Raw genomic sequence first — 21,919 nt, forward strand, 5'->3', positions numbered from 1 at the left:
CAAATGAAGACTTCTGCCCATTTATTCCGGTTCCCACCATGACACGTTCCTTCATGAACGGAACAGAAATGGCTGCAAAGGCGCTTCCAAGCTTCACACTGATTCAGATTCTTTCCACTGTGCAGTCTGGTGTCTGCAAGCAAGGCCATGAGAATGAAGCGGCCTCACGTTCTACATTTAGGAAGGCTCTTCCTGTGAATCCCTTAACGTGAAGGCTTTCCCACACTGTAAATGACAAAGGGTTTCTCTGTACTGGGAGTTCGTTCATGCTGAAAGCATTTGTGTTGAAAGTTACCTTAATAACTAAAGGTTTTACCACATTCCTTATACACACGAAGAGTTTCTCTCCAGTGTGACTTCTGTTTTTGAAAGGAACTGTACTTAGTGAAGGGTTTCTCATATTGCCTACATTCATACAGTTTCTCTCCACTATAAGTTCTTTTATGTCCTCTAAAGGAAGTAGGACTGAAACCTTTCCACACTGCTGAAATAGGATTTCTCTCCAGTATATCCTTTCATGTATAGAGAACTCGAAGTGAAGACTTTATCACAATGCTTACATTCATACGGTTTCTCTCCAGTGTCAGGTTTTTTTAATGTCTTCAAACAGAACTGGAACAACTGTCAGCTACATTGCTGACACAGATAGAGATTCTCTCTGGGATGGGTCCTTTAGTGCTTCAGAAAGTATTGGTGATAACTGGCAGCTTTCCTTCCTACCTTCCTTTTCCTGTTTTTTTGTTTGTTTATTTGTTTGTTTGTTTTTTGAGACAGGGTCTCACAGTGTAGTCCAGGCTGTCCTTGTACTCATGGCAATCCTCCTGCCTCAGCCTCCTGAGTGCTGGGATTACACGTGTGCACCACCACGCCTGGCCCATACATGGCTTCTTTCCATGTATCACACACTTATATGGCATATATACAGTTTGAACTCTTTAGGGATGAATGATCAGTGAGGACTTCACACAAACGGCTTTAACACACTTTCTTGCAGAAAATGTCTGCACAGTGACTACCTTCTTTATGTACACAAAGGCTCTTTACCACTTGACTTCTTAATTTTCTTAAATTTCTCCTGGGACTTTTGTAATCATCTTCGACATTTTAGTCTTCTGTTTTTTTCCCCCTATTAAAATTAGCTAGGTACTTGTAGGTTTCCTGTATCACATTTCTGTAGCTCTTTTAGAAAGGATCCAGCAAAGTCCATTCCTCCAAGATGAAGTTGATAGCCACATCCTCAAGTCTTTGACTCCATTTCCTGGATTCTGGGGTCCTCTAGTGTCCCCATAGACAGCCCACAGTCAAGGAAGGTCACAGAGCTAGAGTCTGAGACACCTGGCACTCCTCTCCGCAGGGAGTCTAGGGCCCCTCTCACAACTGGGGTCCCAAGTACAGCAAAGCCACAAAGCCAAAATATAAGATTCTTAAAAATCAAATTTAAAAATCTAGTAGTGTCTAAATTTTTGATGAGCAAATGAGTCACCAAACTGGAAGGTCACTGTCAGTAATATAATTATATATACATAGAAATTATATGAAATACCACCACAATGGAAAGAGCACCAAAAAGACTACATAAAGATAATGTGAGAAGGCTGAGGCAGGAAGATCCCAAATTCAAGAACAACTTTCCACATTAAACAGGAACCACAGTTTTAGGGTCTTGGTTGGAACACATCGTAGGGCAGAAAAAAAAAATCCAGATGAACTCAGTGTGTTCGCATATACCTGTAATCCTAGCAATCAGGCTGAGGCAGAAGGATCACAAAACCTGCTTATGATCCTTCTGGTTGTTTTTTTTTGTTTTGTTTTTGTACCAGGGATTGAACTCTGGACCCTGTGCTTGCGAGGCAGGGGGCAGCACCACTAAGCTTAATCCCTGGCCCCAGTGATCCAGTCTCAAAAACACAGCAGGAATAAAGGAAGGAAAGGAGGGAGGAAAGGAGAGGAGGGGACGGACAGGGAGGGGAGGGGAAGGAGGGCAAGTGAGGGAAGAAATGGGCTTGGAATAGCTTGTCAGAAATCAAGAAGGCCGTTATTTTTTTAAAAAGGCAAGGCCAGGGTTGTGCTATAAGGACTAAGAAGCCAGACTTTCATAATCTGAACATTAAAAAGAGAATAATTATAGCAAAATGTAATGAGTCCTTAACAAGTTATAAATTTATAATGAGATAACAAAGGAAAAGTTAAGTACATAAAAAGAGACATATAAAGAAGGGTACATAACAGGATATTTAACATCTTATAATGTTACTAACTAGTCTGGCGTTGACAGGGGTTTTCTCATTCAGCACATACCTGCGTATGAAGTACAGCTGTGTATACGCTGTTTCAGTACATGGAGGAAGGGTTGGTGCAAGGGACTGTGACTGAGCTAAATGGTCCCAGAATAAACCAGGTCATTTGCCAAGAACGGGCCAGTCAAATCAGGATGGTGTGTGTACACACACACCATTTAAAAGGGGACCCCGTGGCTGATGAAACCCCCTGGTCCAAAGACCAAGTAGAAACTGTAAGTTATTGAGGATTGAACCCAGGGTCTTCCCACTGAGCTATAGCCACAGCCCTTTGTTTTTTATTTGAGACAAAGGTGCCGCCAAGTCCCATAAGTTCACTGAGCCTGAACTTACGATCCTCCTGCCTCAGCCTCCCAGCTTTAGTTTTACCCTTGCCATATCTCCCTCCCTCCCTCTTCCTATCCAATCAAACAATCACCAATTCCAACCATTTCTGCCTCCTAAAAGTCTCTCAAATAGCTTCCCCTCTCAATTTTCATTCCACAGTTTAATTCAGGCAAGGTTATCTCTTACATGTAACATTCTGTAGCTTAATGTCCATCTCTGGGTAGCCAACAGCCACAAGAGCTGCTTCAGAAGGAAAGGGAGCTGGGTGAGGTGGTACATGCCTATAATCCCAGCACTCGGAAGGCAGAGACAGGAGGATCACAAGTTCAAGGCCAGCTGGGCTAAGTAGTGAGCTCAAAACTAGCCTGAACTACATAGTGGGACTGTCTCAAAAGACCAAAAAAATGTTTTTAAATAGACAAGATAGCACTTAGGTACTAACAATCATTTATTTCAAATCTGAAACTTAAGGCACAGATTAATCTATCTGGTTAAGTGTAACTTTCTATAGTAAGATTCTCCCACCATCAGGATTCATTCAAATGTACTCTAACTAGGGTATCAATATATATATAAAACCTTTAACTAAATGTTATACTCATTATGAATTTTTTAAAAATATACATGGTCTCTTGTTATAATCTACTGTGCCTGTGTTCACTGTCAGAAGTATGCCAGTGTTAAAGATGGTTAAAGCAGGATCTCATACCAGAGCGTGGTAGCACACACCTATAACCCCAGCACTCCGGAGGCTGAGGCAGGAAGATCCTGGTGAGTTTGGAACCAGCCTGGGCTACATGGTGCGTTTAAGGCCAGCCTGCACAATATAGTAAGACTTTGTCTCAAAAAAATAAAAAGTGTATCTCATGTACAGTAAGAATGTTTTCTTTTTTGAGCAGTACTAGGGAAATGAACCATGGGTCCTCTGCCACTAAGCTACATCCCCACCCCTTCTTAAAATACTTTTGAGACAGATCTTGCTAAATTGACAAGCTGGACTTGAACTTTTCATTTTCCCACCTCAGCATCCCAAGTGGGCACGGTCTCCATGCCCAACCCAGGAGGAGCTATTTAATATCTAATACTAACCTCTTTATAAAGCAACACACTAAAAATATTTTCACTTTTAGAATTACCCTATCTCATTCACAAATACATATATTCTCATCTTCACATTCACTCATAGAAAAATTTAACTCCCACACATTGCTTTGTCACTAAAAACATTCTCAAGTAAACAGTGTCACATCAAGCTGCATTTAAAACTTAATAGCGGATATTCACTTTCTTTTTTTTTCTTCATTTTTCTCACTTTAATAGCTCTACCATAAAGAGTAATTTAAAAATAAAACTAAAGAATGAAAATTATGTTGTTTGATCAGTAGAGCTATGGGTAATCTACTTCCCAGTTACAGTGTTTCCATAACAAAAATTTGTTATAGTATTTCCACAACAAAGATTTTTAAAAATCTTTATTTAAATCCTTTTCAGTGGTAACCTACAAGCTATAAACTTGTATCCACTATACAGTAAATCAAAGTATCATACTTCAGACACCTACATTTACAGTTAGCTTCTGCACCACTATTAGTTCAAAATATTTTAAGTTATTTATTGATTCAACATATATTTATTGTACATCCATTCCATACAGACACTGAGTTCTAAGGATAGAATTACAAGCCAGAACTTTATGTGATTCTAGCACTCATTATCTTCCGTTTACTAAAAAAAAAGCCAATTATACAGTTGAATGTACAATGAAAATCTAATATGAGTAGCATGAAATAAAGAAATAACACTCTCTGAGCATTTATTATGATCGTTACTGTAGGAAAGAGTGCTGAATAAACTTGTCCTAGACTGGGTATGGGGGGAGCAGTATCAGAGAAAGCTTCCAAAGGACATGATACTTGTACCAAAATCTAAAGGATGACCAAGTCAGCTAGGTCCATTAAGCATGGGGGACAACATAACCTTTCTTTTAAAAGGATCACTCTAGCCGCAATGTAGAGAGTAGATAAAATCCTGGCCAGAGTGAGTGAACCTGGGAATCCCTTGGTCTTACTTAATTATACGAATGAACACATGTTACTTTATATTACATTCTGTATTGACCCAGTTTCATTCTCAATTTCAACATGGGCCTATAAAGCAACCCTAATTTATTTGCCTTTGCAAAGAAATCACTTTTTAAAAACCAGTTCCAAATTGTCTTTGTATTCATTCACACTCTTTAACCTTTAAAAAAGGTATAAACACAGGATTATATTTGTTTAATTTATTGGGAATACTGAGTATTGTACCTAGGGCCTTTTTACTGAGCTATCTCCCCAACCCTTTTTTATTCTGAGACAGGATCTTGCTAAATCACTAAATTGCCCAGGCAGGATTTGAACTGGAGATCCTCCTGCCTCAGCCTCCCAAAGTGCTGGTATCATAGCCTTGCATCACCATATCCAGCTAAGAACTTTAAGAGAATGTTTATGGGACAACTCTAGTGATGTTTAATTGAGAGGTAGCAAACCTCAGCACAAACCTGAAGTGTAAATTTGCTTTCCTCTGGATCATAGATGGTTTAAGACAGAATTGACTCTGAGGTCAAAAAAGATACCTCCCAGGAGAGCCGGGGTAGTGGTACACACCTGTAATCCCAGAACTTGGGAGGCAGAGGCAGGAAAATCACTGCGTTTGAGGCCAGCTGGGCTACATAGTGAATTCAAGGCCATCCTGAACTACATAGTGAGATCCTATCTCAAAAAAAAAAAAAAGATAACTTCAAGAGCTATGTCAATCTATTCCTACAGAGCAACATGAGATCACAGTTGAGAGCATCCAAAGTTGCCCAAATCAGTTCCCATTACCTGATCTGCAGGTCTTATAGTTACTAATAAAAATAAAGAATCACAGAAAAGAGTTCATATTCCTTACTCACATATTTTACCAGCCCTTTCTCAAATCTGGGTTGGACCAATCCAACTGCTATAACTGAGTTTACCAGTAACGAAAGACCCTGATACAGTGAAAGACACAGAAATGGTACCATGACCAAATGAGTTTGACAGTCTGCCTCTACCTAATGAAATTCTCAAAATGATATATCTTATTGGTGAAATACTGAGAACTTACCAAATGTTCCATACTACACTGGATGCTATAAAGAATAACACTCTGACTGCCAAAGAATTATGAAATTTAAATATCCTGATTACCATTATAGTATGACAGAGGGCTAGATCTTCAAGGGGGCTTAGCGAGTCCAATGGGGAGTCTGTCCCCAGCAGCACCCAGAGTTTTTTAAGTCATGGTTCTTTCGCTTATTGTTTTAAGGTAACTAAAGCACTTAACATTCAGTCTTCATATTATGTAATTGCTATCCACATAAACAGCCCAGAAATAACTGAATTTAGAAAGCAAAATACAGGGTCAGAAATGATGGCACACTCTTGTAATCCCAGCACTTGGCAGGCAAAGGCACGAGGATCATTCCGAGTTCAAGGCTAACCTTGGCTATACAGTGAGTTCAAGGCCAGCCTGAACTACACAGCCACTTCAAAAAAGGAAAAATGAAGCCATTTCCAAAAAAAAGGCCAGAGATTTAGCTCAATGGTTCTGCTGCCTGTCTTGCAAGCACAAGGACCCAAGTTCAATCCCTGGTACCAGAAACAAAACAAAACAAACAAACAAACAAAAATGAATCAAAAAAAAGAAAAACAAAACAACAAAAAAAGTAAAACACAATAGATCCTAGTAAAAACTTAAACACTTCACTCAATCTGTGCCTATGACACATGATATGGACTCCCCCTGCTGGTGCAAAAGCCCCATGACACCAACAAAATTGATGAGGAAAAAGCCAAGGGGCTAATCTAAATTCACGTCTTCGGATTAGGGACGCTTCATAGTCAGTTTGACTATGGATCAGTCAAAGGCAACATTAAAAATGGTTGTTTTTACTGCAATATCTAAAAAGAAAAGTAACCAGAAAATTGTACATCTCATCTTTGTGTTATTAGAACAAAGTAATCTAAAAGTTACTTCATTTTTACCACATTGTATGATTTCTAGCAGCGTATTTTCTTTTCTGAGTTTTTTGTTTGTTTGTTTATTTGTTTCTTGGGTTTTTTGAGACAGGGTCTCACTATGTACTTGAGACTGACCTGGAGCTCACTATGTAGCCCAGGCTGGTCTCGAACTCACAGCAATCCTCCTGCCTCTGCCTCCTGAGTGCTGGGATTACAGGCGTGTGCCACAACACCCAGCTAGCACATTTTCTTTTATAAATAGACTTCTCTTAGTTTTCATGTTGGCTCACAGCGGGGCGGGAGTGTCAGGAGGGTTGAGGGTTTGGGGAGGGAGAAGGATGCTAGGGACAGAACCCAAGTTAAATTTTTTAATCTGAACCTTTATAATTATATAAAGGGGAAAAAATAAAATAAAGAAAAGGTCAGAGACTTTTGGACCTGTTATTAGTCCACAGAGCACATAAATCATATATGGTTATTTGACAGTCAGAAAAGTAGTAGGGGTTACAGCTGTGAAAGCTGTCAGCTTAACTATCTTTTTACGAGGAAGGTTGATTATCCCTTATACAAAATGCTTGAGACCGTAAGTATTTTGGACTTCTTTAAGATTCTGGAATGTAGCCAGGCATGGTGGCGCATGCCTGTAATCCCAGCACTCAGGAGGCAGAGGCAGGAGGATCACTGTGAGTTTGAGACCAGCCTAGGCTACATACTGAATTCCAGGTCAGTCTCAACTACATAGTGAGACCCTGTCTCAAAAAAAAAAAAAAAAAAAAAAAAACCCCCAAAAAAAAAAAAAAAAAAAAAAAAAAAGATTCTGGAATGCCTGCAGATACATAATATGCTATCTTGGGCACGACACCAAAGTCTACACATGAAATTCATTTGTTTCACATACACTTTCTATGTATAATCTAATGGTAATCTCATATAATACTTTCAGGCACCATGAATGCCTGTAATTCCTGCTATCTGGGAGGCTGAGCCAGAAAGACTGCAAGTTCAAGTGTAGTCTAAACACTTAGCCAAGACCCCATCTCAAATAAAAGAAGAAATGTAATATTGAAGTCAAATGAGCTGAAGTCAAATGAGGAATTTTCCACTAGTGGCATTGTTGCCACTTCAAAGATTTCAGATTTTGAGACGTGCACAGATTTTGAATTTTTGGATTAAGGATGTTTAACCTATACATACTGTTTGTCTTGTTTTGTTATGTTTGAGAGAGGGTCTTTCTCTGTAGTTCAGTCTGTAGTTCTCTGTAGTTCAGGCTATGAACTCACTATGTAACCCAAGCTGGCCTTGAACTCACGGCAAACCTCCTGCCTCAGCCTCCCAAGTACTGGGATTACAACAGTGTGTCACCAAACTGGCACCTATATATATTACATTTCTATAAATTTAGTGTAGCCTTTAGTTTGTTCCTAAATATGATTAATAATCCAAAACAGAATCAGCAGTCTTCTAACTTCCAGAACCAGCAGAGTAATTTTGGTCACAAATAGATACATTTTGGAGAAACTTTTGTTTGTAAATTCATTATTTGAAGACATTGAAGACCAAGCTAAACCAGTGAGAAACTGTAACTACTGAATCTAAGAACTGGTGGCTTTTTGCTTGACATACTCCCCTTACCCATCCACAAAGAGCTCAGGTGACCCTGACTTACTAGCTTGAAATATCAAAGGACAGAACTGACGGTAGAATTGTAGACAGAAAACTAGGGGTGAGACCTGAGAGGGAAAGCAAAAGGAACAAAGCCCAATATTTGCAAATAAAACCTAACCAAAGCGTTCTCTCACTATTACGTTCTCACACGTATCTAAGGGAGATGCAAAAGAGTGCAAAATAATGTAGCACCTGGACGCTGAAGACAATGAAGCAAGATTTAAGTTGCTGTCCAACACCAAGGAGACAAGAATTTGGTGTCTGAATCGAGGCAAGTTGTCTGCTGGAATAAAAATCACATTTCTGAAGAAAATAACAAAATCCAGAGTCTCTATAATGTTTCAGTTCAATGTCTAGTATCCAATAATAAATCACTGATCACAGAAGGAAAAGAAAAATGTGGCCCATAAGAGAAAACATGCAGTCAGTAGAAAACAACAGCAAGATGACCCAGATGATTCAATGAAGAGTCAAGGACTTTAAATCAGATTTATAAATATGTCCAAGAACTCTAGGAAAATAGGCACATTTTCCGAAAAGTGGACATTTTAACAGAGAAACATGAGCTACAGAAAATACCCAAAAGGAAATTCTAGAGATAAAAATAATTGAAACAAAATGTTCCTTGGACTAAATTAACACCAGATTGAAGACGGCAGAATAGTTATTAAACTTTAAATTAGAGCATTAGAAATTACCCAATCTGAAACTTAAACGGAAAAACTGTTGAGAAAAAATAAGCAAAGTAGTCCCAGAATAAAAGGAAAATTTTAATTCAAAAAAATTTTTATCTGCAAAATGTCCCAAATTTAGTGAAAGACATCGACATACAGATCCAAAATGATCAAGAAATCCCAAGCAAGAAAACTGTCCCTAGATATATCATAGTCAAGCTTCTGAAATACAAAGGAAAAAAAATACTTTGAAAGCATCCAGAAAAAAAAGAACACATTACATACAGATAAGAACAAGACCAGGGCCGGCGATTTAGCTCAGCGGTTCAGTGGCCTGCCTTGCAAGCGCAAGGACCCAAGTTCAATCCCCGGTACCAAAAAAAAAAGAACAAGACCAAAAATATAATGCAAATACAAACAAAACTGGGAGGAATTAAAGAAAAACTTTATCTGACCTTGGGTGGGCTTTATCCTTACTCAAACAAAATGAAACAAAACAACTTGAAAAGGAGAAATAACCTAATTTTTTAAAATGAGCAAACATTCAGGAAGATGTACAATGTCCAAAAATGGGAAAAAAGTACACTGTCATGTAAATGTAAGTTAATACAGTATTACAAGATGTCACTTCAGTCTAGAATTGCTAAAATTAAAAAGACTTGACAGAACTAAAGGTACAGTAAACATAACTCTCACATTGCTAGGACTCTAAAATAGGACATTTTTGGCAAGCATTGGTGATAACCTTTCCTAGATATTTATCAAGAAAAATGAAATCTGTATCTACAAAAAGACTTATAAAACAGTTTTATTCACAGTGGTCAAAACTGAGACAATTCCAAAGCCCACAAAGAGAAGGATAAATTGTGATGTACTTACACACAATAAATTGTGATGTATTACTGATCCATGCAAAATATAAATCTCATAAGCAATGTAGTAAAAGACACTAACAAAATACGTATATACTTTATGACTTCATCTTGTCACATTTAACACAAAACTAATATTAAAACAAAACTCAGCCAGGCATGGTGGCACATGCCTGCAATCCCTACATTTGGGAGGCTGAGGCAAGCAAGAAGATGCCCAAGAGTTCAAGGCCAGCCTGAACTACACAGCAAGACACTGTCTCAAAAAAACCAAAAACAACAAAACTAAACAGATCGGAGAAAATAGTTTTTAAAAATGATGGTGGGTCAAACATAAAAGGGGTGACTGAAAATTTCAGTAAATGTTTAAATTTTTAAAAATTTGTTATGGTAAAAAACATACAAGGCTGGGGATTTAGCTCAGTGGTTCTGCTGCCTGTCTCCCAAGCGCAAGGACCCAAGTTCAATCCCCAGTACCAAAAATAAATAAATAAAATAAAAAGATATACTGTCATTAACCCCCTCAAAATACTCCTCACTTCAGTTATCCCAGTTCTGGATGTCCTCTTTTGTATCTTTAAAAGGTATGACATAAATAAAGTGTTTGTAGATGGGAAGGGGAGGAGGGGGTGAAGGGAGGGCAGGGGTAAGGGGAAAAAATGAGAACCAAGACCTGTCATGTAGAGGTACAAGATCCCAACAATGAATGTAACTGTACTGTATACCTAAAATGTACCAATAAACTCAATTAAAGCTGAAAAAAAAAAAAAGGTATGACAAAAAAAAATAAGGTGAATACTGCTGCCGAGTACCATCAAACAGAAAGGCAGGCTTATAAAAATATTATGGCATGTCCTCATCTCATTTACCAGATCTGGCACTATGTGAGCCAGATCCTCTGGTTCTTTTCCAAAGTAAAAATGACCATAAAAGGTAAATGCTTTGAACTGATTCGGGACATCAAGGAAGCCGCAACAGTGTCACTAAAGACATTCCAAATAGGGCCTTCCATAACTGTGGCAAGAACAATGGAATAAGTGCGTTCAAAGAGAGGGAGAGAGGGCCGGGGATTTAGCTTAGTGGTTCTACCATCTGCATCACAAGTGCAAGGACCCTGGTACCCAAACAAAAAGAGAGAGGGAGAATATTTTGAGGGGGATTAATGGCGATGTGTCTCTTACTGTAATATGTAATAAATCATTTAATTTAAACATTCATTGTACTCTTGCATAAAAATCAAAGTCAGACTTGATAAGGAAAGGAAAGAGGCCTACCTCAACTTTTCAAATAGGAAATTACTTACAAAGTGTGATTTAATATTCTAGAGATTAAATTTTACTTTTATAAAACATTAAAATAAAAGGCAACACATGTGTCTTGCTTGATTTGGTGAGATATAACACAGGTGAAATGTGTGTGAAAGTTTTTAGAACAATGAAGACAAAGGCATGGATATTGCCAGATCACAATGTAAAAGTGATTCTGACTTCAAGTAAAAAAACAAAACACAGGGCCTAGGATATAGTCAGTGGTGCTGCTGCCTGCCTCGCAAGCACAAGGTCCCAAGTTCAATCCCAGGAACCAAAAACAAAAAAAAACCACAGATATTGGTGGTTTACAACATGAATAATCTTTAACACTAGTGAAAATAAACGACTAAGAATATTAAAGATATTGTGTATCTGGTAAAATACTGGGCTGATTTCAAATGTGGAGATTCACTTTATTATTCATTTTTTAATTCTGGCTGTTGTAACTGCCCTATACTAAATGTTTTCTAATTCAAATGCATTTACTATATGTGGAAAAAGTTTCTAGTAATAATAGAAATTCCAACATGCATTACCTTGTCCTGAAGAGTTTGCTGCCATCTTCCTGTTGTTTCAATTGTGCTCAGGGGCAACTGATCAGCCCTTTACATTACCTGTGAAAAATGTATGCACACACATCTAAAATGTACCATACTTTAATTGTAAACTAAAAGTTAAGAACAGCTAGCCTGTTTGCAATTTTTTATTCTCTTCAAAAAGATACCTCTGGGGCCAGGAATTTAGCTCAGTGGTTTCACCGCCTGCCTTGCAAGTGCAAGGACCGGCGTTCGATCCCCAATACCAAAGAACAAACAAACAGGAAAAAAAAAAAAGATACCTCTGAAAAGCAGAGACTTAAATCACAAATTTAAAGGGTCACATTTAATGTAATGTTCTTGAAGCTGTTAATATCACATATATTATTAACACATATTAAATACATATTTTAATATGCAATATACTTTCATACACATTAAGTTGTACTTACCAAATGCTACCAAATATATCAACAGTTGACACTGTCCATATGATCGAAGTACTAGGAAGAAAAACCACTCATTTATGGTGCCTCTCCATTCATTTAAAAAATATTCACAGCAATCATTGTGTATTCTGAAAGCTAAAAAGGTATCTAACATTAATCAGGTACCTACTCTGCACCAGATATTGTGTAAGATACTTGAAACTGGTTCTTTTACTTATGATCATTTTATACATTTGGAGGTCCACGGTCACAAAGCTAATGAGAACACTTCAGGCTGTTGGTTTCCACACTTCCTGCTTTTTAAAACAGGGATCAGTTTAGCAGCACCACGCCTGCCTCAGATGCACAAGGTCCTGAGTTCGAGCCCCCATAGAGGGGGAAAAAAAAAGGAGAGATCCCAAAATAAGGAACATAGAACTCAGTGGGAAAATTCTTATTCAAGCAACCACACCAAAAAAGCTTCCACCCAGGCATGGTTGTGCATGCTTGCAAGCCCAGCACTCTTGGGAGACTGAAGCAGGAGGATGGTACGTTCTAGACCAGCCTGGGCAATTCAGAGAATTAACAAGACCCTGCCTCAGAATAAAAAAGGGTTGGAGATGTAACAGTGAGAAGGCCCTGGGTTCAATCCCTGGTATCTAGAAGAAAAATGGGGGCGGGTGAGCAGTGCTTCAGAGGCAACGAACTAATTTTTTATAAGATGCTTGATTCTTTCGGGAGAGCCCGGGATAATCGGGCTACAAAACAGACGCCAGTTTTAAACGAATCGTCAGGTGTCTGCTGCGGCTGAGTCAAGGGGCGAAACGAAGGCGGGTTGGGACTGTGGGCGTAACAGCCAAATTGTGAAAGGCACGTTCCAGGACTGAAGGGCGTCTCAGAAGGGGCCCTGCCGGCGGGCAGCACGGGTGGAAAGCAGGCTAGGAGACGAAGGAAACGGGAAAAGCGAGAAGCCTTCGGTGAGGGCGGCGGAGAGACCGCTTCCCCGTGGCAACGAAGACGGCAGTGGCAGGTCAGTGCCAGGACCACACTATGCTTCACGGCGACGCCAGGCTGTCCTACTTACCTAGGACTGTAGGGCGCCCTGGGATCCGCACTGTCGGCTGGACAGCCGCGTGACCACACAGGCAAAAACAGAGCTACCCAGAGCCACAACCTGCTCGCCCTGCCGCGCTTCCGCCTCCTGACTGACGTAAACCCCAGAGAGCGGAAGTCCCGCCTTCCACTTGGACCCTGAGGCCGCAGCCCAAAGGGATTCTCATTGTACTTTTATTTGTATATTTATTTATCTAGTTATGTATGCATGTATGTATGTACGTATGTGTATGTATGCGATTAGCATTTTAACGGCTGCTTCAGGGCAGATGTTTCCCTTCTGAGTGACAGCCGAAGAGGCTCATGGGAGATGCAGGCGGCGCTGTTGGGGCAGGGCCTGGACCCGGTGGCTAGGCAGGGGCGGGGCCGGGAGTGGCCGGGTCCCTAGCACCGAGATTCGTAAGGTAGGGTTTGCAGTTCCCTGGAGAGAAGCCAGAGTGTGACTCAGGGAATCCACCTCAGCTGAACCTTGAAGAGAGGCTAGGCTTTTTTAAAAAGCTTTAACGGTCATCTAAAATTGCGTTCCTAAACCTACACACAAATTTCAGGAATATTTTTCATCTACAGTTTGTAAAGTTATACACAAGCAAAACTCTAAACGGAAGTTTTTACTACTGTTCAATAATCTTTTGTTTTTTGTTTTTTTTAGTGTGCTACATCTTAAAATAGCAACATGCTACTAGAGGGGATACCTGATGCTGCTTTGCAGCCCACTAACTACACATTTGCAGTAAGAGATAAACTTGCATTGATGTGTCACTATTTTACGGCGGTTAAACATGTTATGCATGTTTTTAGAACTTGAGAATATGTTTTTAGCAATTGATGTTTGCTCAAGAGTAAATTATGATGCGCACTTTTTGTTTTGCATGGATCCATGACTGAGATAATTATTTTAATACGAAACATTTATTTACTCCATATCAAGCAATTACTGTTTTCTATATGTCAGGCGCTCGTGGTGCATCAATTCGGGTCCTGTCGTTCTCTGAAGCTGTGCATGACTCTGAAATGCGTTAAGTAGTGAGCCAAGATTCAAAGGCAGAAGGTCTGCCAGGCGCTAAGGGTCAAGTTCTTAAATCTCACACTTCCTTTGCTCTGGAGGAAGGAAGTCCTCTGAGGCTCACTCTTGTTGACCACTTGGTGTAAAGCTTGACACTTAAGCATTTTGATGATGAGTCATTTTCAGTCTTTTTTGTAAGCCAGTGGGAAAATAGCCTTAATCAAGTAACGATACCTAAAATTCTTAACCAACATTTTCAGGTAAAAGACTTTTGTGAGTTTGGGTGTGACTTAAAATATAACCAAGATCTGTGTGACTGATAAAACCTGAGGAGGATTCTGTTTTGTTTCCTCGGCTGGCTATATATTACAAAAACTATGGCGCAGAAGGAACTAGTGTGAATCTCAAGGAAAAAAATGTTTAAAGGGATAGAAATGCCAATTATCCTGTTTTGATCATTATACATTATATACTTAAATTATTACACTGTACACCAAAGTAGGGTACAGTTAAAATAAAAAACAAATCTCAAATGGACATTCAGAATAAAGGTTATTTAAGAAGATGGGAGGGCAGGGGATTTGGCTCAGTGGTTTGGCCGCCTGCCTCACAAGCCCAAGGACCCAAATTCAATCCCCAGTACCAAAAAAAAAAAAAAAAAAAGATGGGAAAAATTTCTACCCCAAAAGCATTTGTACATTTCCTGGCACTTTCAGCTTCCCGCAGTTAAGGTAACAGTATCAGAAGAAAGATAAATTTAACTTACTGATTATTCTTTTGCCTTTTATCTGGTGTTATTCCTTAAGCCTGCTCTTTGTCTTGAGGGTTTTGGGAATTTCTGCCTAGTAAGAATTCAGCCACAAGGGCCGGGGATTTAGCTCAGAGGTTCTGTTGCCTTTCTCACAAGCATGAAGTCCTGAGTTTGATCACCAATACCAAAAAAAAAAAAAAGAATTCAAGGCCCGACATGGTGACACACACCTGTAATCCAAGCACTCGGGAGGCTGAGGCAGGAGGATCACTGTGAGTTTGAGACCAGCCTGAGCTACATAGTGAGTTGCAGGTCAGTCTCAACTACATAGTGAGATCCTGTCTCAAAAAACAAAACAAAACAAAAAAAGAATTCAGACACAGTGATTAACAGTGGATTAGTTTTCTTGAGTTCAAATCTCAGCTTTGACACCTGAGGATTGAGTCCTGCTTTAACCTTTTGTGTCTGTATTCTGCCATCTAAAAATGGGAACAAAAATAAATTAATGAATACAGTATGTAGTAATCTTAGTATAGTACCTGGCACACAGTAAATACTCAATAAATGTCAGCTTTTAGTATTATAAACAATGAAAATGCTAGATATATTTAAGACCCAGAGATCACCAATAGGGGCAGATTTATTAGCAAAGGTACAGCAGCAAGTTAGACTCAGAAGTAGTGACTTCAGCCCACCCCCAAGAGGCAGGGCAACAACCTTTAAGCCTGGGGTAGGAGGTGGAGCTTGGGCCCTAAATGGAATGAGGGATGGAATGAGAAAGTTAGCTAGCTTTTCACCTATCTAGAATAGAAATTATTAGGGCTGGAAGGGGCCAGGGATTTAGCTCAGCGGTTCGGTGGCCTGCCTTGCAAGCCCAAGGTCCTGAGTTCAATCCCCGGTACCAAAGAAAAAAAAAAGAAAAAGAAATTAGGGCTGCGGATTTAGCTCAGTGGTTCCACTGCCTGCCTTATAAGTGCAAAGTCTAGAGTTTGATCCCCAGTACAAAAAAAAAGTCAGTGCTAGAGTAGAAGTTAAACTGCTGTGAATTGGGGGGGGTGCTTTAAAATAATATTTCAGCCTTTTGTTATGGAGAAATAGAAAAAAGTAAAAAGAAAGATGTTGGGTTCAGCAAGTGTAGGGGGAAGGAGTCTATAGATTGGAAAGGGTCTGGCTAATCCTGATCAGAAAGAGTTAAAGCTTTACTGAGGAAGCTGTTAACAAGACAAGAAAAAGCAGATAAGCCAGGCAGGCACCCTAACCAAATTAGCCCTTCCCCATCTTCAATAAAATGCAAAGGAAACAAGGGGCAGCCACTAAAAAGCTCTTATTCAGTAGTACACACACACACACACACACACACACACTCACACACGTATATATTCTCTTGTGTGTTTCCCTTTATTTAATTACTGACTCAACCTTGTATGTAAGGTTCATTTTCACCAACCTATAAATTATAGAGATTGGGCCTGACAGGGCAAGAGAAAATCAAATAAAGACCACTTAGGAATGTGCACCGTATGATGCCATGGGGGTTAAGGGTCTTAGAGGCTAAGATCCTTCTCTGACCACCCAGAGAACCAATTGGGTTATGACAGGTTCCAAGTAGGGAGAGGGGCTCTGGCACCCAATCAAATAGCCGAGAACAAAGGGCCCAGAAATCATCCATTTCTCTGGAACCCCCTACCCTCTCTCAGGATAGCTTTCTTTCCCCTGCTTCTTTTCTTTCTTTGAAGCAGAGTGTCTTTGTTTTCTTTAAACTTAGAGCTTACAAACTGGGTAACCTTTTGGGCACTTTCTGCTGTGTTGGGGCGTTGTTTAGGATTATGTTTTTTCCCCTAGGAGGGATTTGTTGGTGATTGATTGAGATGCTATAATTGAGCCAATGAAACTCATAGTCTTTGAGGGCTCTTGAAAGTGATGATTTGGTTACATTGAGAAATATTCTCCGTGAAGGGACTGTTAAATGTTAACTCACAGGAAATGTAAAGGGGGCTTGATAGAAGAGGGAATATCAAGGGTTATGGGACCAGTAATGGGGAGAGGGTAGTTATAGCGAATTTAGAGAAATTAGTGAAACACATCTGAGTTTGGTGGCTCTGTCTGCCAAGGCTGTTAGATGTGATTTAAGGGTGTGTTGGTCTTATCTTTAAAGCTTGGGCCTTTTGTAGAGCAAGTTGTGCCTTAATTAGGTAATTGATTAGGCTTATCTGGAAGTGGGGATTGCCATATAAACTGAAGATGATAGAGATAGGCACAGCTAGCTGTCTTGGCCCAGAAAGGGATTTATCTGTTTAAAGGTTGAGGGTGATCCCAGCACTAGGGAGGCTGAGGCAGGAGAATCGCTGTGACTTCACAACCAGCCAGGGCTACTAGTGAGTTCCAGGTCAGTCTCAAGTACATACAAAAAAACAAAAAAAGAAAAGGTTGAGGGTGAGATTGAAGGAGTGTTCAGGGGTTATGAAGATCAAATAGATGGTGGTGAGTTTGGGGCTAGATGAATTGAGACCCAGTGTAATACAGGTACCTCTAGTCAGGCTGAGAGGTTATCAGGAGAAAAAGTTATGAAATCCCTGGTGGTGGTCTTTGAGGAGTAGCCGAATAAGGTCACAGAGTAGTAGGTGGATAGTCATGGATTGGCTCAGTTTGTCACTTCGATCATGTTGATCAATGTTTTTCTGGGTTGGCTATAAAGGAGGAGAAATGGAGGAGTCAGAGGAGTTTGGAGAGAGTAGCTTCGAGTCCCCAGATGGCTTATGTCCTGTTGGTGTGGGGTCTTTGAGGTCAACCTTGATAGGAGTGTGGTAAGAAGCTACTGAGGGTATTTAGTTTCCCACATGGTGGGGTTGACTTATTGGACTAGAACATGAGGAAAAGTTTGAAGCATCTGGGTTGAGAAGGGGGATGGGCCAACCAGAAGACCAGCTAAGGTTGGAGAGCTCTGAATGGTAATGGTGGAATGTAATTCGGAAAGCATATTTCATCCCATTAATGGGGACAGGTTGGAAGTGCTAGAAAGGAATGTGTGAAAATTATTGTTTTTAAGGTGTAAGGCAGAGGCTTGGTATGGTGATAAGGCCATCAGCCCCCTAAGTGAGACAAAGAAGGGGATTGAAAGCAAAGACATGGTTCCCATATCTAAAAGAAAAGGGCTTGGCTTACCTGCTACCTTTAGACAAACCCTGGATTCTGTTTGGGTGGTAGGGATCATGGGAGCTTTAGAACTGGGGTCTGGCCAGGCATGGTGTGCATGAGCTACATAGTGAGCTCAAGGCCAGCCTGAACTATATAGCAAGACCCTATCTCATAAAAATAAATAAATAAATGGCCAGATAGAATGGTGCATACCTATAATTCCAGCACCTGGGAGGCTGAGGCAGGAGGATTGCCATGAATTTGAGTCCAACCTGGGCTACACAGTGAGACCTTGCCTCAAAAAAAAAAAAAAAAAGATGGGCGTGCACAGATGGGCGTGGTGCGTGGTGGTGCACGCCAGGAATTTTAGCACTGGGGAGGCTGAGGCAGGAGGATCGCTGTGACTTCGAGACCAGCCTGGGCTACATAGTGAGTTCCAGGTCAGTCTCAACTACATAATGAGACTATGACTCAACAAAACAAAACAGAAAAAAAAAAAACACAACAAACAAACAAACAAAAAGAACTGGGTCCTGGTCCGTTATCAGCAGCAAGTCCTGGCAGACTGGGAAAGGAGAAGCTGAGGTTGGTCTTGGATTTTGAATGGTTGGTCCCATTCCCAGAAGTCTGGGGACAATCCATGTGACCCTTTAGCTCGAGGAGGGAAAGGATGTTTGTTGAATTTACTTTTATCTTGTAATGTTTATGTTTTTTGTTTGGCTTTATTAGTGTATATATGTAGGACATAGTGCTTACATTCCTTATGCAGAGTTGGTACATGTACATAACACTTCTGAATTAATTTTTTTCATCCTGTATCCCTTCCCTCTCATCCTCTCCCTCCATCTCTTGATCCTCTTCTCCCTTTGAGAATGATCTGTCTCCCTACTTCCTATTATCCATCTCTTATTTTGCTCTTTATTTTTACTCTGGGTTTCTCATATAAGAGGAACTGGGTGATATTTAAACTTGTGTGTCTGATTATTTCACTTAACATTACGGTCTAAGATGCATCCATTTTCCTACAAATGACTCAAATTTAGCATTCTTTTTGGCAGAGTAGTATTCCATTGAGTATAAATATCATATTTTCTTCATCTATTCATCGGTTGATGGACATATAGGCCACTTCTAAGATTTATAAATTTTGCTGCGATAACTATGTATCATTGTAATATGATGTCTTTAACTCTTTCAAGAAGACACCTAGAAAGGGAATAGCTGAGTGAAAAGGAATTCCTAGTTTTAGTTTTTGAGGAATCTCCATACTGATTTCCATAGTGGTTGTACTAGTTTATATTCCCATCAACAGTGTAGAAGGGTCCGCCCCCCGCCACACAAAGCCTCACTAGCATTTGTTATTTGATTTCTTGATGACGGCCATTCCTTCTAGGGTAAGATAGAATCTTAATGTTGTTTTCATTTGTATTTCTCTAATGGCTAGTGATGTTGAGCATTTCTTCTTGTATTTATTGGCCTCCCATGAAGTGTCTATTCATTTCACTTGCCCAGGTTTTGATTGAGTCTTTTAGGTGGGGGGGGTCTGATTGTTTAAGTTCCTTATATATCCTAGATATGAGTCCTCTGTATAAGGAATTGCTGGCAAAAATTTTCCCTCTCTGTCAGACATGGTAGCATATTCACGTAATCCCAGCACTCAGAAGGCTGAGGCAGGAGAATCACTTAGAGTTCAAAGGTCAGGCTGAACTACATAGTGAGCTCCTATCTCCAAAAAACAACAAAAGTGTAAGAGCCTGACTGAACCAGAGCGACTCCATGTTGACCAGCAAATGACCTAGAGACTGTCGCTCCCCCCCATCCCTTATAGGATAACTAATGATTGTGAATTGTTAGGTAACTGCTTTGAAGTAGCTGGGAAACTAAATGGAAACTGTAGTGAACACAGAGACCCAACACAAAGTAAGAAGTGGCCACTCCTTACTTGCCTGTAGTTGAATGTTCTGAACATTATAATCTAAGTTGTAAATGGAATAATGGATAATCGCTCTGCTGATCACCAGTACGTGACGGTCAAGTATATGCTTGATGACCACTAGCTCAGATCAACTGATTCTTTGCCTTTGTCCTCTTCCTGTAAGTTTTATGTGTAAACCCCCCCTTAGCCCTATATAAAATGGCCTCTGTTTCTGAGCTAGCCGCCTCTCTGAGCTGCTTGGCTTGGGGAGTGTCGTCTGGCCAGACTAATAAAGGTCTATTTGCCAACTTGCCTGGTGTGTTCCTTCCTGGGTGACTCTCGCTGTCCGACAAACTCCTGGAGCCTCGCTGAGCTTCCGAGCCCAGCATTGTGGAAGCCTCCACACTCCAGGAGTAAAAGTGAGACTTAAGTCTTACAAAAAGTGTTTTCCCCTCTTTTCACCCTATCAGTTGTATCTTTTGCTTTGCAAAAGCTTTATAATTTAATATGATCCCATCTCTTGATTCTTAGAACTATTTCTTGTGCAACTGGGGTTCTGTTAAATTTCCTTGCCTGCACCTATGGCTTCAAGAGTTTTATCTGTCTTGTCTTCCAACAGGTCATTTCTGCTTTAACATTTAGATTTTTGATCCATTTTGATTTTAGCTTAGTACATGGCACGTAATATGCCCTAGACTCATCTTTGCGTAAGGACAGCAGAATTTTCCCGATATCGTGTATTAAAGAGGCTGTCTTCCTCCAGTGCATGTCTTTGGCCTCTTTGTCAAATATCAAATAGTTGTTTCTTCACCCACTATTCTGTTCCACTGGTCCTCAAGCCTATTTTTGCCAGTACCATGCTGTTTTTATCATGATACCTTTGTAATACAACTTCAAATCCAGAACTGTGATGCCTCCCGCTTTGCTCTCTACCCAGGTTTGCTTTTGCCATTCTGGGTCTCTTCTGGTTCTATACGAATTTTAGGATTGTTTCTCCAGTTCTGTGAAGACTGCTGTTGGAATTTTGATTGGGATTTTACTAGATCTATATATCAATTTTGAAAATATGGCCATTTTGACTATATTTGTTCTGCATATCCAGAAACAGGATATCTTTCCATTTTCTGATGTCCTCAGTTTCTCTTCAGAGTACTGTAGTTTCTCATACTGTCTTTATTCCTCATTCGTGCAGAGTTTCAGGACTGTCCAATAGGTGCTGGGAAGAAAGATATTATCAAAGAAGTTTGGATGCTGAGTATTTAACCCTTTTGTCATCATATGTCTCCTGATGAATCAGAAAAATCAAATCATCAACAAGGGACAAAACAGTCATATCTACCTGCTTCAAACTGAGTAGGGACACTAGGGGACTTTTTCGTTTGCTGATCATCAGAAGTAGGGTGATTTTGAGCTTAGAGCTGAGCCTTAAGCCAGGTGATGACATCCAAATGGGTTTTTGTATACGCTATTTTCTTTTTGTTTGTTTTTGAGACAGGGTCTCACTATGTAGTTGAGACTGACCTGGAACTCACTATGTAGCCCAGGCTGGTCTTGAACTCACAGTGATCCTCCTGCCTCAGCCTCCCAAGTGCTGGGATTACAGGCATGAGCCACCACACCCAGCCAGTCATTATATGCTAGTTTCTATTCCAGTCATATAAATCATTTTGAGGTGGGGGGATTGATTAACTGTGTAGCCCAAGCTAGCCTCAAACTCATGGCAATGCTCCTACCTCAGGTTCCAGAGTGCTGGAATTACAGGTATGCACTACCACACTTGGCCAGATTGTATAAATTTTTCCCTTTTCTCCCCCCACCGCAAAATTTGTTTAGCAAAATATTATGGTACATTTTGGATATATATATAT

General features: G+C 40.1%; 2 protein-coding genes across 7 annotated transcripts in view; one reads left to right on the forward strand and one right to left on the reverse strand.

Annotated features, from left to right (window-relative positions):
* The window catches only part of Inip (INTS3 and NABP interacting protein), a 108,642-nt gene extending 95,296 nt beyond the window's left edge, over nucleotides 1-13,346 (reverse strand). For 5 of the 6 annotated variants that reach the window (XR_783324.2, XM_033759079.1, XM_033759078.1 and 2 more), the window contains exons 1-2: nucleotides 13,219-13,346; nucleotides 11,707-11,784 (exon numbers count right to left, since the gene is read on the reverse strand). Coding sequence is in view for 5 of the 6 variants with exons in the window: in XM_033759079.1 (XP_033614970.1) it covers nucleotides 11,707-11,731 (25 nt within the window). In the remaining variant the exon portion in view is untranslated. Of the gene's footprint in view, nucleotides 1-11,706; nucleotides 11,785-12,158; nucleotides 12,291-13,218 lie in introns of all 6 variants that reach the window. The other variant, XM_033759077.1, reaches the window with a different exon arrangement.
* The window catches only part of Kiaa1958 (KIAA1958 ortholog), a 143,143-nt gene that overhangs the window by 113,719 nt on the left and 7,505 nt on the right, over nucleotides 1-21,919 (forward strand). The gene's annotated exons all lie outside the window — the stretch shown is intronic.

Source organism: Fukomys damarensis, unplaced genomic scaffold, assembly GCF_012274545.1.
Source record: "Fukomys damarensis isolate Sample0158 unplaced genomic scaffold, DMR_v1.0_HiC HiC_scaffold_36, whole genome shotgun sequence".
Taxonomy (NCBI): domain Eukaryota; kingdom Metazoa; phylum Chordata; class Mammalia; order Rodentia; family Bathyergidae; genus Fukomys; species Fukomys damarensis.